Here is a 13,989-nt window from a genome sequence, read left to right on the forward strand (position 1 = left end):
AGGACACAGAAGGCAACCCCCTGTCCCTCCCCAAATCCATCTGTGTGCTGACTTTCCCAAGGAGCAGTGACAGAACACTCCCTGTGCCCGGCCGAGTGTATCAGCAGCAGACAAACCTCCTGCTGCCACCATCACAACTCCAAGGCTTGCGGGTTTGTGCCTGCTATTTATTTTGGGACTGCAGCAGCATCTGATCCTGATTTGGTGTTTCCAGCCTGGGATCTGGGTCGTGTGCCAGATCGGGCATTAGCTGTTACTTGAGGGAGCACGAGGAACTCACGGTCCCTTCCTTGCTGAAGGGCTCTGGTGCTCTGCTGCAGATGGGCTGCTTGGGGTGGGAGGAGGAATGCATTTTAAAGATATCTCTGGAAACCCTCCTGTTTGCTGTGGGCCTGTGCGGGTGCTCCTGATGTGTGGCCACGGGAGGAGCAGCAGCTGAGGAAGGCTCGGAGCTGCCTGCTCTCGCCGCCGTTCCCATGGTACTTGGCTGTCACACATACATCTCATGTGGTCCCTGCCCACAGCAGGATTAGAGCCTTCTGGGAGAAGAACAAGAGGATGCAGGAAACAGAGATAGGGAAGAAGGCAGGAAAAGGAATGGAGAGCATGGAAGGGTAGGGATGAAGCCAGGTGCTGGGCCCTTCGGAGCAGCAAGGGGCCTTGTAGGACAAACTCCAAGGAGAAGCCAAACCTGTGGCCTTCCACCTGAGGTGGTGGTGGGATGCCTGGAAGTAGAGGTCCTTCCTGAAGGCTGAAGGCACTGGCGCATGCAGATGGAAGTTCCTGTCCTGTTGCTCTCATGTCTCCCAAGGCCATCCTTGGCTTGAGGGTGCAGATTTCCTCTTGATGATTCCAATTCTGTGTTTCTTTCCCTCTGCAGACCCTGACAGCCAGCTGTATGATATGGGATACACCCCCGAGGAGGAGACCCCAACCTGTCCTGATGAGTTTGATGACTTTGTCACGTTTGAGGCAAGTATGAGCTCTGTTAACTCCTACAAGTGTCGGGGTGGGACTGTAGCACAGAGGGTTTGCTGTGGAGAGGGGTGTTTGCTGTGATAGGGCCCAGGGATGCTTCACAGGTAAAGACAAATCCTTAATCTGTGGTTGACTGGCCCAGAGAATTTGCACCAAGAGTTTGGTGCTATTTAAGTTAATATTGAAGCAAAAAATCCCAAGCTAAGAGAGCAGAACACACTGCCCTGGGTGAAAAGAGAGCCCTTTCTTCAGTGAAACACTGGTGGTACAGGAAGGGGACCTGCTGCTGTTGGGTTTGTCGTCTTCTGGAGTATCTGAGGTTGGAGAACCTGACCTTGGTTTTGAGATGTAGCAGCCAGGAGCCTGCCTGAGGGCTGTGGGACATTGGCATTTGGTGCTGCTTGGCCAGTAAAAGACAGAGCAGAGGAAAAAATCCGGGTTTTCCTTCTATTCTTGGTCTTGATCAAGGAGACTCCTCTGGTATGTGTTGTGTTCCTTTGGTTAAAGTTAAAGCCCACATCCCTTGGTTCCCTCCTGTATTCCTCAGTGCAGGAGCAGGTTGCAGTGATGTCCTGTGCCTGCTGTTCTCAGCTGGAAAGGAGGGACCTGTTGTCTGTGTCTGTGGGCTTTTGGACTTGGCTTGCTTGGCTTCCCCCATTTCCTGCTCTCTGCCTTCCAGCCTGGAGCTGAAGGTGCTGCAGTGCCTTTGGACCGAAGGGCTGGCTGGCTCCTTGTTCCACATGGGAACTGAATTACTCGCTCTGCTTTTCCTTTTCCAAACTAATCTCTTCAGGTTTGTGACTCTTGTGTCTTGGTATCCTGGATGATTTTGAGGTTATCCTGTTCAGGAGCAGGAGTTGGACTTCGATGATCCTTTCGGGTCCTTTCGCACTTGGGATATTCCGTGGTTCTGTGTGATTCACACAAGCCATTGCTGGCAAAGGGGCTCCAGCCTCCTTCGTATTTCCATGAAACTATACAGATATATATATAGAGAGAGAGATAGATAGAGATATATATGTCTTTGCTTTTTAAAGTCTGTAACATACCATTTTGGCCTTGTAATTTGTTGATAAAAGGCTCAAGTTTTTCTTTGGAGTTCCCTACTGATAAACTGGGTGTTGGACAGCTGGTCATAGAATCTTGGAATGACTTGGGTTGGAACTTAAACCTCATCCAGTTCCACCCCCTGCCATGGGCAAGGAAACCTTCCACTAGACCAGGTTGTTCCAAGCCCTGTTCCAGCCTGGCCTTGGGCACTTCCAGGGTTGGGACAGCCACAGCTTCTCTGGCCATGTTGAATATTAGGTTATTTTTCCTTTTTAAAAGACAGTTACAAAACCCATTAATAGCAGGGGAGAAGTGGGGCAGGAAGGCAGGCAGGGAGATGGGTTTCCATTTTCTTTATCTGATAAAGGGTCATAAGTGTGTTTTTAACACTGGACTGAGCAATGTGGAGTCTGTGACAGGCAAAGGCTTTCACTTTTTGCTTCTCAGACCTGCCTCAAGGGACCCCCTTCACTGAGATTCCAAGTGGGAATGTTTCCTAAGGGCTTATTTAACAGAGATGAGCTCTGTCAGTGCTGCAGGCTGTTCTGGGTAGGAATACCAACAAGCCAGGCCTGTGCCCCAGGGGCATGAAATATTTCTGCCTCTGGGCCAGCGTTTCCTTGAGACAAGGTGACCCAAAGGAAAAAGGTGATGAGTCCTGAAATCTCCTTTTCCAAAAGATCTAAATGGATTCTTATACTGAATTCAAGGTAGTCATCTAAAGAACAGCTCTGCTGGTGTCTACATTTAATATGCTGGGGAAGAATTATCCCTGTTGTCTTGGATACATGATTTGAAATCATTTCCAGCCTGCCAGGATTTCGTAGGAGGTTCAGCAAACGAGAACATGTTTGAGAAATACCCGCTCAGCCCTGAGAGTGTAAAAATAAGTTTGAGTCTCAGGATGAAGGGTTTTTTGTTCTGCCTTAGCTGAGCCAGGAGCTCTCAATGTGCGTTTTATCCCACATGTCCTACAGTGCTGTACCTTGGGAGGCTGGAGGTGGTTCAGGGAAGGGGGGATGCCAGAAGCCATCATACAGAGTATCCTGCTGGGAGCAGCAAAGGAGTGTTTTTCACTGGAGGTCTGGGAAAAGAGCTGGAAGGGGGCTTCAGCAGGCCCTTCTTCTATAGGTGCAACAGGAAATCACTAAGGCAGAAAATAGAACAGACAGCCTTTCCCAGTATATATGTTTCATTTTGCTTGGATTCACCTGGAAGAGATGAGAGTAAAAAAAGGCACCTTTCAAAGTGAAAACATCACCTTTCCTCTGAGGAGATCTCTCACACCCCCACAAAGCAGTTTGTACTCTCAGATGTCCCTGTTTCAGACTTGGGAAGATGCTACACAGCGAACACAGCTCTGATACTGCTACTGAGACCACCAGGCAGTTAAACAGGAGAGCTTCTTTCTCAGCCCCCAAAACACAGCTGAGAGTCTCCAGGCACTGGATGAGCCCCTCTTGCTGTGGGCCATGGAGGGAAGGAGCAGAGCTGGGGTTTCTCCTCTTGTGTCACATCAGAGGATGTTTGAAAGGTGAGCTGAAGGTGGTTGTGGTTACTGGATCTGAGTATTGGCTCTGATCCCTCTTAAATAGCCCAGAGTTTCAGTGGCTGGAGTGCTTGGCTCTTACAAGTGATGGGGTCTTCACAAAGAGCTTTTCTCCTAAATGTTTGTTTAAACAAGTGTAAATAAGTGCTTCAAGCAGCTTCCATGAAAACGCTCTCTCTTTCTTAATAAGGTTGCTCTTCTTGGTGACTCATTTCCTCTTCTGATGACTGTCATCAGGGGCAGCTGAACATCCATGGAAAACCCTAAGAACCCAGAAGTGGTGTCTTTCAGCCAGTGTTTGCTCTACAGAGTGAACCACCAACAGTTCCTTCTTCCAGTAATGGGGTAAAAGCCACTTGAAAGGGACGGAGTGTGATCTTGGGACCTTTGTAATGTTGGATACTCCCACAGGTCAGCCACTGGTGTGGCTTCTGGCTCTTGTTGTGCCATTCCAGGTCTGTCCAGCAGACAGGTCTGTCTGTCAGACCGTTTTCAAAGAGGGTTTCTGGTCGTGTGGCTCCACTGAGACAGCAGCTCCTGCAGCCATGGGGCAACTTGTGCCTCCAGCCAGGCTTGCAGGGGGCTCATCCCAATCCCTATGGCTCTGCTGTCCCATGTGCCAGAGGAACCTCCTCCTGGTACATGCACCAGGAGCAGGGAGAGCATCTCCTGGCTGGAGTTACCTGCCTGCAGCCCCAGCAGTGCTCTTGCTGCTGCTGTGAAATGTAACCAAAAAAGAATGACAGCATTTTTGCTTCGGAAGAGCCATGTGAAGGGGGCTTGGACTTGGTCCATCCAGATACCTCAGCCCTGTTTTCCCCCAGGCTGGGCTGCTGACAAACTGGAAGGTGAGAGTTCTCAACTCCCTTGCAATCTCCTGTGGAGCTTGTGACTCAGTGTTGGGGTACAGGACTCATTTTCAATGCTGTGTGGGAGATGAAGGTGAATTTGGAGTTGGCTGTCTTAGAATCATAGAATCGTGGAATCATTAAGATCCAAGATCATGAAGTCCAACCATAAACCCAGCAGCACAGTGATGCCTGCTGTACCTTTCCCTGGGTGAGGGCTCTGTGCCCCTCTGCCTGTGCCTGGGGCAGATGAGCCTGCTTGAGCAATGCAGAGTGGGAAGGCTGACGCTCCCAAACGGAAAACAAGCCACAAAAATGCTGGAATTACACTGGGGTGGGCATGGGTATGTATAACCTTAGGTGGGCTGGAGTAGAAGCAGAACCAGTGCAAGGCTGGGCTCCCTAAAGGGTGCACGAGAGCACCATAAATACCACAATAACAGCACAGATAGTGTTTTTTAGCTATGGGAACTCAAGTTTTGAGCCAGCAAGGTCAGAAAAGACCCTTGTTGAGCCATAAATCCTGCGGGGGTGTGGCTCCGTGCAGTGCCTTATGCGGGGCTGTTGCCATCTGCTGGACAGCCACCGCAGTTCCTCCTGGAAGCAGCCAGGAAAACACATCCTGCACAGCCACAAGAGGGGCTTTGCCTTTCCCTGAAAGCCTTCATCCCTCACCAGGCACATCTCCTTTGGCTGCACATCGAGCATCGAGTCCTACAGCATGAGGAGAGTGGATCTGGAGAGTGAAATACGCATTGGTGAGGTCCCACATCTACTTGTATTTTAGGAGCAGAGAATACTCCTGACTTTCTCAGCCTGCCTGTCCACAGGCACAGCTGGCAGAACTCCAGCTCAGAATGTTCTGTGAACTTCTGTGAGGCAGAGACCAGCAGCTTTAAGGTTAACACACCATCTCTGTGACACTGTGGCCTCTGTTAAAGCTGGAATTCCTTCCCAAGTGGAGAAATTGAATTTAATGTTCCTTTGAGGGCAAAAATCAGAGTGAGACAATTGACATCCATGTTGCTGGATTTTTCCAGCTGCTGAGGGCTTCTGCAGAGGGGAGCAGAGACTTGTAGGCTCCAGCTGTGTGTTGTAACACAGATGCTGTTGTGAGAGCACATGGTGACTGCAGCTCAGGTGGGTGGGAGCTGTGTCCAGAGGCATCGGCTGTCATTCCTCATGGATTGTGTTCTGCAAGCAGCCCACATGGGGTGGTTGTATGAGTCTGCCGTAGGCTTGCTGTGGCCCCTCCTGGTAGCCAGGATCTTCTGGGCCCCCCTTTCTTAGGACAAACTTTTGGGGAAGGTATTTGCCTTCCTTAAGGCAGAGCACTGGTGAACAGAGTATTCGGAGCATGTTTGCTGCCTTGGGAGGGACTTGCTTTGCAATCCTCAGCTTTTTATGTGAGGTTTTTTCTCTTCTGCCTTTCCACACCACTGTTACCATGAGATGTGTGTCTGGTAGAGGCCAACCAGTTTGAAAAAGTGGAACTAAGTTTTGTAACCTCCTCTGAGATGCCCGAGGGGCTCAAAGCACCAGGACAGACCTGGGTTCAGCTCTCCAACTCTGCCACGGACTCCATGGGCTGTTCCCTGACTATCCCATCATAGGTATGAAGTGGTGGTAGGGATGGGGAGATGGAGATGAGAGCTCAGGTTTTCTATATTGGTGCCACTCCTCCTTTCCAGACTGGCCTCAACAGGTTTCTGGTCACAGGGCTGACCCAAAAGCACTGTCACGTTGCAGTGAAAGGTCACAAATCCCTCCACAGGTTGGCTGCTGGAACTGGTGACAGTTTGGTCCGGAACAGCTGATGCACTGAAAATCTTGGTGACCAGAACTGCAGGGCTGTGGAATGTGACAGTTGCAGTTTGGTGTCTGTTCGTCTGCCTGTCCCTTGGGGAAGCACATAGAGGCCTGAGCAATGTCCCCCCTGTCCCCAAAGCCTTTCTGCTCCCCTGCATGGAGATACAAAGAGAGCTGCTCGTCCCATTCACATGCACTGTCACAGCAAGTGAACAGTCTGTATTACCCTTGTCTTCATAAGCTCATGGAATGCTTTGGGTTGGAAGGACATTTAAAGCTCATCTCATTCCACCCCCTGCCGTGGGCAGGGACACCTTCCACTACCCCAGGCTGCTCCAAGCCCCATCCAACCTGGCCTTGAATACTCCCAGGGATGGGGCAGCCACAGCTTCTCTGCCCAACCTGTGCCAGGGCCTCACCACCCTCACAGAGAAGGATTGCTTCCCAATATCCCATCTAACCCTGCCCTCTGGCAGTGGGAAGCCATTCCCCCTTGTCCTGTCACTCCATCCCTTGTCCCAAGTCCCTCTCCAGCTCTCCTGGAGCCCCTTTAGGCACAGGAAGGGGCTCTCAGGTCTCCCTGGAGCCTTCTCTTCTCCAGGTGAGCTCTCCCAGCCTGGCTCCAGAGCAGAGGGGCTCCAGCCCTGGAGCATTTCTGTGGCCTCCTCTGGATCTCTCCAGCAGTGTCATGTCCTTTTAATGTTGGTGCCCCACACCTGGAGGCAGCTCTGCAGGTGGGGCCTCACCTGCTGCCCACACTGTTGATGAGAGATAAAAAAATTGCATAATCAAATAACTAAAACTGCTGGACTGAACTCCCAAATCAGTCCATGGTTAGACCTTGTAACTAAAAACCCGAAAAACACCATGGAAATTTGTTTCTTGTACAGACTCCTACTGCACAGGGGGAAGGATGGGAGTGTAAATTGGGCACAAATGATCCTGAAGGCAGGATCTGAGTTCAGGGTTAGGGTGAGAAATTTCTTTGCTGGTCAAAAAGATCCTGATTGAAGTGTTTGCCTTGTACAAAATAGGCTGGAAGGAGTTTAGAAAACACAGACCTTGAAGCCTTATCTTGAACTCTGAGCAGAGCAAGTGGGATTGGGAAACGTGGGAGTTGGGCCACGGGACATTGAGAAGGATTGGGAGAGGAGAGGGGGCAATGCTGGAAGCGAAAGTGTCTCAATAAGAGCTTGGGAAGTACAATCAGCAGTGGTTAGGGTTTCTTGAAAGCATTAGCATAGGGGTGTCTGATTTTTGGTTCTCACTGGGGTTCTAGATCTTGTCCAAAGAAGAGGAGAAAAAGTGCTGTGAGCTGCTCTGTGGAGGAGCAGATCCAGGCAGCGCTCGGAGGAGAGCTCAGGTTAAAGCATAACTCCCTCCCTGCTCGTGTGCAGAGTCTGGGCTGTTATGGATGTGGCACGGAGGGTCAGCTGGTTATCAGGGTCAGCAGGACACTTACAGTCAGTGCTGCTGAGACGTGGGTTCTGCTCGGAGCTCTGCGCCTCAGGAAGGATGTGGACAAGAGGACAGCAAGGATAACCTGGGGAAAATGTGATTCAGGAAGGTAATGGAAGGAAGGAAGTTTGTTTATCTGGGACAGGCAGGACTGAAGGAGCCTGAGCCTTGAAGTATGTGAAGTTTCTGTGGAGAGGGAACAGAAAAATAGACAAAACCCTACAAATCTGTGGGTTTGAACAATGCATTGCACACCCTGTGTTGCTGAGGCCTTTGCCTCTGTGTGCTGAGAGCTGCCATGGGGAAGGGAGGATCCCGTGGATAGCTCACCATGGGGAAGGGAGGATCCCGTGGATCAGCTCACCATGGGGAAGGGAGGATCCCGTGGATCAGCTCACCATGGGGAAGGGAGGATCCCGTGGATCAGCTCACCATGGGGAAGGGAAGATCCCGTGGATAGCTCACCATGGGGAAGGGAGGATCCCGTGGATCAGCTCACCATGGGGAAGGGAGGATCCCGTGGATCAGCTCACCATGGGGAAGGGAGGATCCCGTGGATCAGCTCACCATGGGGAAGGGAGGATCCCGTGGATCACCTGTAGTGCTGGTTCTGCTGGGCTCCTCTTTGCAGGGAGCAGCTGCTGAGGTGAGAGCTGGGGCAGAACTGAAGTGTTTATAAACTCAGTTGGCACCCACGACTGAAGCATCAGCCCTTTTTTTGGGTCAATATTGTCATCCTCTAATCACCCTCTGAGTCACCCTCAGGTGATCGAGGGTTGCTTATCAGCAGGGAATTGCTTCTGATATTCCCCTGGTGAGCAAGCCAAGCTTTATTTACCTCTCTATTTGTGCCTAAAAGGAAGGAATCTCTCATTAAATGCTTAAATATTCACCAGAAGTACCAGGAAGGCTGAGATAAGCCTCTACAGGTCGTCTTCATGTTTAACCTTTTTATTTGGGGCTGGTTTCATGGGAAAGGAAGGCGTGAGCACCTGGAGCAGGACTGGCCGGGTGTGGGGCACCAGAGCCGTGCTTTTATTTTGGAATTGGCGGAAGCAGGAGCTGCAGGCTGCGGTCACACGGCAGGGAAGGGTGGCCGAGCTCCCGCTCCTTATCGGCCAGCTCGTGAACAAAGGCGCTCTGTTGGGGCCAGCGCTGCTCCTGGACTTTGCTTCCCTGCTGCCTCCTCCGGAGCCGGGAGCGCTCCCGGGGCTGGGAGGCACTCGGGCCAGGAGGGGATGTGTCCACAGGTGGGTTTTGGGTGCTGCTAACACCAAATGAAGGGGAAGGGGTTTCTAGAGGGAGGCAAGTCTGCGGCACTGGGGTCTGTGCTCAGCCCTGGAGGTGCTGGGAAGGGCAGGCTGGGAATCCACCTTATGAGTCTTTACACAGGCAGTATAGGACAAGGGGGAATGGCTTAACTCAAAAGAGGAGAGATTCAGGTGGACCTTAGGAGGAAATCCTTCCCTGTGAGGGTGGGCAGGCCCTGGCACAGGCTGCCCAGGGAAGCTGTGGCTGTCCCATCCCTGGAAGTGTCCAAAGCCAGGTTGGATGGGGCTTGGAGCAACCTGGGTTAGTGGAAGGTGACCCTGCCCATGGCAAGGGGTGGAATGAGATGAGCTTTAAAGTCCCTTCCAACCCAAAGTATTCCATGATTCTGTGATTCCATGATGTAATTCTGATGTCCTCTCTGCCTGGGTCCTGCCGGGGCAGTTGGACCAGGAGGGATGGTTCCTGCAGGCTTTGGAGCTGCGAGGACAGTGTGCAGGATGTGGTGCTTTGTGAGCTGTGTTTTGGTTTGGGAGTTCTGTGCAGGTGGGAGGGTGTGCTCCATTTGCAGTTCTGTTGCCCAGCCCTGAGGGTGATAACTGAGTGTAATAGCCTCAAACTTCAAACTCAGGGGCCGAGTTGTGACAGTTGTCTTTGCCCAACGCTGAGCACAGGCTCCCTGGCTCCCCTGAAAAGCTGACATTGCCTGAATATGAGGGAAGAGGCAAATATTGTGGGCCAGAGGTCAGTGCCATGCTGCCTCCCACGTGGGGGTGACGTGGTGGCACTTGGCTTTTTGGAGTCTGAGATGCTGTGGGGTGTTCCAGGGCTTTGGGGGTGGCTGCATTAATGTAGGCTCAGGTGGGACTCTTAAGCACAACTGTACCTGGCAGGACAGTGTTCCCAGCCTGGCACTGCCACCACTGTCCTGGCCACAGGGTGTCCTTGGAGGGTGGTTTTTGTAGCTGGCTTCTCTCCCCCCATCCTGTGGTGCAGTCAGGGCTGGAGTTCTTCAGAAACAGGCTCACACTACTGGAAAAACAGAGTTGTTTATCCTTTTCCTTGTCACTCCCCTCCCCTCCCAACCTTCTGAGTGTTTGTGGCCAAGGACAGCAGAGCTTTTGGGATGCCAGGACAGCTCCAGGGAACAGCCCCATGGAAAATGCCTGCAAGAACCCCCTCTGGGAGCCAGACTTAGCTCTCCTCTCCAAGCCAGTGCCATACCAGAGCTGGGGCTGAAGCTTCTGTCCATCACAGATCAAAGCTGAGCCCTGACACTGTCTGGACCTAGCAGGTGACTCCCAAGAGTCTTGTTTCCTCTCCTCATATTCCAGGAGCCTTTTTTAAATCCACGTGGGGTTTCCAGCACTTTACAACATCTAATCAAATGGTCTTTATTGCCATGTGTAGTCACATGTGTGGAATAGATGAGCTGCTGCTGGAGAAGGCTCCTAAAGCACTTCATCATCTCACCTGTTTCATCAGGGCATGTTACATCATCCCAACATTGAGTTCATCCAGTTATTTCCCTTTAGAAGCAGAAATGCTCACCTGGGCTTCCAGATCCCTGGAGTTTTGCATTGAACAGGCGGAGATGCTTCCAGGTGGCCCATGTCCTGCTCAGCCAGGTGTGGCCCTGAGGAAAATATCTGGTGGAGGAGCTAGATTTGGGGTTGGGAACCTCAGTCAAACCCTGATCCTGTTCCAGTTTGAGAGCTGAGTCCTAGTTGTAAGGTCTGAAGCATCTGAGGGTGTGTTTTATTGGATAAAAATTTAAAATACATTGATCCTGGTGACACCAACCCCACTCTGAACGTGTTGGGTGCATCCCTGGCATGTGCCACAGGTGCTTCTAGCCCAGCCTGGCTGCCCCAAACCCACAGATGTCTTTAAGTGTATGTGGAGGTTTTTTAAGCTGAAAAACATGTTTACTTTCGGCCTGCTCCCAGAAAGGCAGATTTGGCTGAGGGAGAGCCAGAGTTTTAAAGGGTCAGTGCACAAGCAGCTGCTTGTGAGGCTGTAAATAAGAACTTTCTGCACCCACATCTTTGCCCAGGGACAGAGACTTGGCTTGACTTTGCTTTGTCAGGCATTTGGCAATTCCTAAACCCCCCTGGTCTGTCTATCTCCTCCTGGCATCTCCTCTTGAGGTTTAGTTACTTATTCTGTGATAAAATGAAAACCAAAGTTCTCCACGCTCATGGTCAGGAGAAGGACTTTGTTTAAAGTGTCAACTGCTACTGAACTCATTGATCACATGTGTTTAATTTTAATAGGACTCTTGCATTTGAAATCTCATCTAGGCTGGTATCACAAGGAAAGAGAATTCATTTTTAAATAATAAATTGATGCACATCTTTGGGGGGGGCTGAAGGATGGTTGATGTGCTGTCCTGGTGCCTACTTCTACCCCTAAAGGGTTGCTCCTTCATTCTGCCTCCCCATACTGGTATTTCCCATAATTAAGGTGTTCTGGAACAATTTGATAAATCAAAGAATGGTTTGGATTGGAAGGGACCTTAAAAATCATCTCTTTCCAACTCCTAACTAAGGCCAGTTGTCCAGCTCCTGGTTATGCCTCATGTTGAGAGGGTCAGCAGTAACCACAGCAGGGCAGGTTTTAATCAAATTATTTGCAAATTGGGCTGTTCTGGTGGGTTTTCTCTTCTTTCAATAGTTATCTTTACTTTATGCTTATTACAATGCTCCAATGTGTACTTAAATTCAAACTTTTCCAGTGAGAACGAGGGTGTGTATTTAAAAAAAAAAAGAAAAACCATGACAGCAGCATTTATTTTGGAGTCTGCAAGCAAAGTTATTTTCAGTTTGGCATTAGATCTTTTTCAAACAGGCAAAAGGAAGGGGGATCTGCAGTGGGGGGTGGCTGCTGTCCTCTCTTGGGCCTTCTCTCTGTGTGAGCCATCCAGGCAGGCCAAGCCTGTGCTTCCAAATCTGCCTCTTCAACATTAATGATGTTTCTAGGAACTGCAACATAAATCCAGTAAAGCACTTAAGCAAGTCCCAGGTTTGGGTGTGTAAGTGGTTTTGGTGGATTTATGCTTTTTAAAGTGGGTGGGGATTTTAGAAGCTTTTGTTTTCCTCTCGAAGGCTGGTGAAAGACACCTTCCCCCCCACCTTCTCCTCGGGCTAACTTTAGACTCCAGTTCTGTGCAGGTTTATGTCATGTTTAACTTCAAGTTGGTGTCCTAGAGAGGTGCTGATGTCCATAAGTCAGGTGGAAGCTGAGCCAAGCTTCCAAGAGGAACTCCTTGCTGTCTCCATCCACTGCCCCAATGAGTGTGACGTAGTAAGCACTCGAGGACCAAAGCAGGGTCATTTTACTGCTCCCCAGTATCCGTGTAGAAATAGGAACTGCTGTTGAGCAGCTCTCTCTCCATTCCTTTGAAGTTTTCTGTCCTTTTTTGGCCCTGGAAGTGTCCCAAGACCAGGTTGGATGGAGCTTGGAATAACCTGGTCTGGTGGAAGGTGGCAGGGGATGGGACTGGATGAGCTTTAAGGTCCCTTCCAACCTAAAGCATTTCGTGATTCTATGAATACAGGGCTTTGAGAAACATTGTTTTCTCAAACATCCTTGGAAAAGGCCATGAAAGCTGCTCTGTGGACTATCTGGCAGAGGAAAAGAGATCTGCTTCAGTCGTGCCTGTGTTCAAACTGCTGCTGTTCTGCCATGCTGGAGGGATCCCGTCACAGAGGGATCTGCTCAGGTGAACTTCACATGGAGCAACAGGCTTTCCATGAGTTGCTCTTTATGTGGAGACCAGGCAGGAGAGCTCCCATCACCCAACACCTCCGGTGACAGGGATCAGCTGGAGCTCAGCACCAGCACTGACAGATCCCATATTATTATTATTATCCACTGACAGAGCTGAAAATAATTTGATCTGAGGCATGCTGGAGAAATCCCCAAATGCTGGGAGAGGAACTGACACTTTGATGGCTTTCAAAGGGGGTTTCTCCTAGTGCTCCCATCGTTCTCTTCGGAATATGAGGATGGAGAACTTCTGGGCTCAGAGGGGATTGTCCCTGCCCACAGTGTGAGCAGGCAGGGCTGAAGGTGAACACCTGCCTGAGGGGCAGAACTGGGAGGAAACGCCAGTTCTCCATGCCTGTATCATGGTCTCTTAAAAGCCAAATCCTGCTGCTTTCCTAGAGCCTGCTCAGGTGATGGATTTGAGATGCTGTTCCAGCTGAAATGTGGAGATTTGAGTCCCTGCAAACGAGACACTGTAATGAAGATTTATTAACCAGCTTATTTGCTGTTGAGGGATGGAAGGTGTTACCAGGGCAAAGAAAAAGTGCTTTAGGGCCTAACTGCTAGTTTTGAATGGTGGTTTTTGCAGGGGATTCAGATTAATAATGTGTCCTCTTGGAATGGAGTGAGAGAAAACAGCAGGGATTGGAACTGCTGAGTCAGCAGTGGGTAATCCCTCCTGCCCTCGCCAAATCCATACTGGCTCACAACAAAACCTCCCTCCAACTGTTATTTACTCTATACTTCTGTGATCTGCTTTCCAAACAATGCAAAGGCCGGGGTGCACCCCAGGCAGCCAACACAGCAGCACCTGGACGTGGGATTGATTTAGGAGGATGGATTTCTGTGCCCAGGAACGTAACACAGCCAACATTCTCTGCCTTACACATGTTTTGTCCTGCTCTGCCATGAATCCACATAGCTGTAGGATCTTATTTTTTCCCTCTTGTGCTTTCTCCCAGGCAAATGAGGTGACTGACAGTGCTTACATGGGCTCAGAGAGCACGTACAGTGAGTGCGAAACCTTCACGGATGAGGACACCAGCACTCTGGTCCACCACGAGATGCACGATGAGGTGGAGACAGACAGTGCCATCGACTCCACTGTGCACTCGGAATTCACAGATCCCATCGAGGAGCCGGAGCATGGGTGAGTGGGAACAGCAGGGAGCAAAAACCATGACGGGGAGGAGGAAACTGGGAGCAGACGAGGATCGAGGGAGACGCAGCCTGAGGATGTGGAGTCAAGTGGGCTGA

The 13,989-nt window shown here is 50.5% G+C and overlaps 1 protein-coding gene across 4 annotated transcripts in view; it reads left to right on the forward strand.

The window, feature by feature from the left end:
• The window catches only part of RAB11FIP3 (RAB11 family interacting protein 3), a 78,230-nt gene that overhangs the window by 38,526 nt on the left and 25,715 nt on the right, over positions 1 to 13,989 (forward strand). For 2 of the 4 annotated variants that reach the window (XM_071570721.1, XM_071570723.1), the window contains exons 3-4: positions 881 to 972; positions 13,695 to 13,882. In XM_071570721.1, coding sequence (XP_071426822.1) covers positions 881 to 972; positions 13,695 to 13,882 — 280 coding nt within the window. Of the gene's footprint in view, positions 1 to 559; positions 615 to 880; positions 973 to 8,817; positions 8,943 to 13,694; positions 13,883 to 13,989 lie in introns of those variants that run through there. The other 2 variants (XM_071570724.1, XM_071570725.1) reach the window with 2 other exon arrangements.

Source organism: Pithys albifrons, chromosome 16, assembly GCF_047495875.1.
Source record: "Pithys albifrons albifrons isolate INPA30051 chromosome 16, PitAlb_v1, whole genome shotgun sequence".
Taxonomy (NCBI): domain Eukaryota; kingdom Metazoa; phylum Chordata; class Aves; order Passeriformes; family Thamnophilidae; genus Pithys; species Pithys albifrons.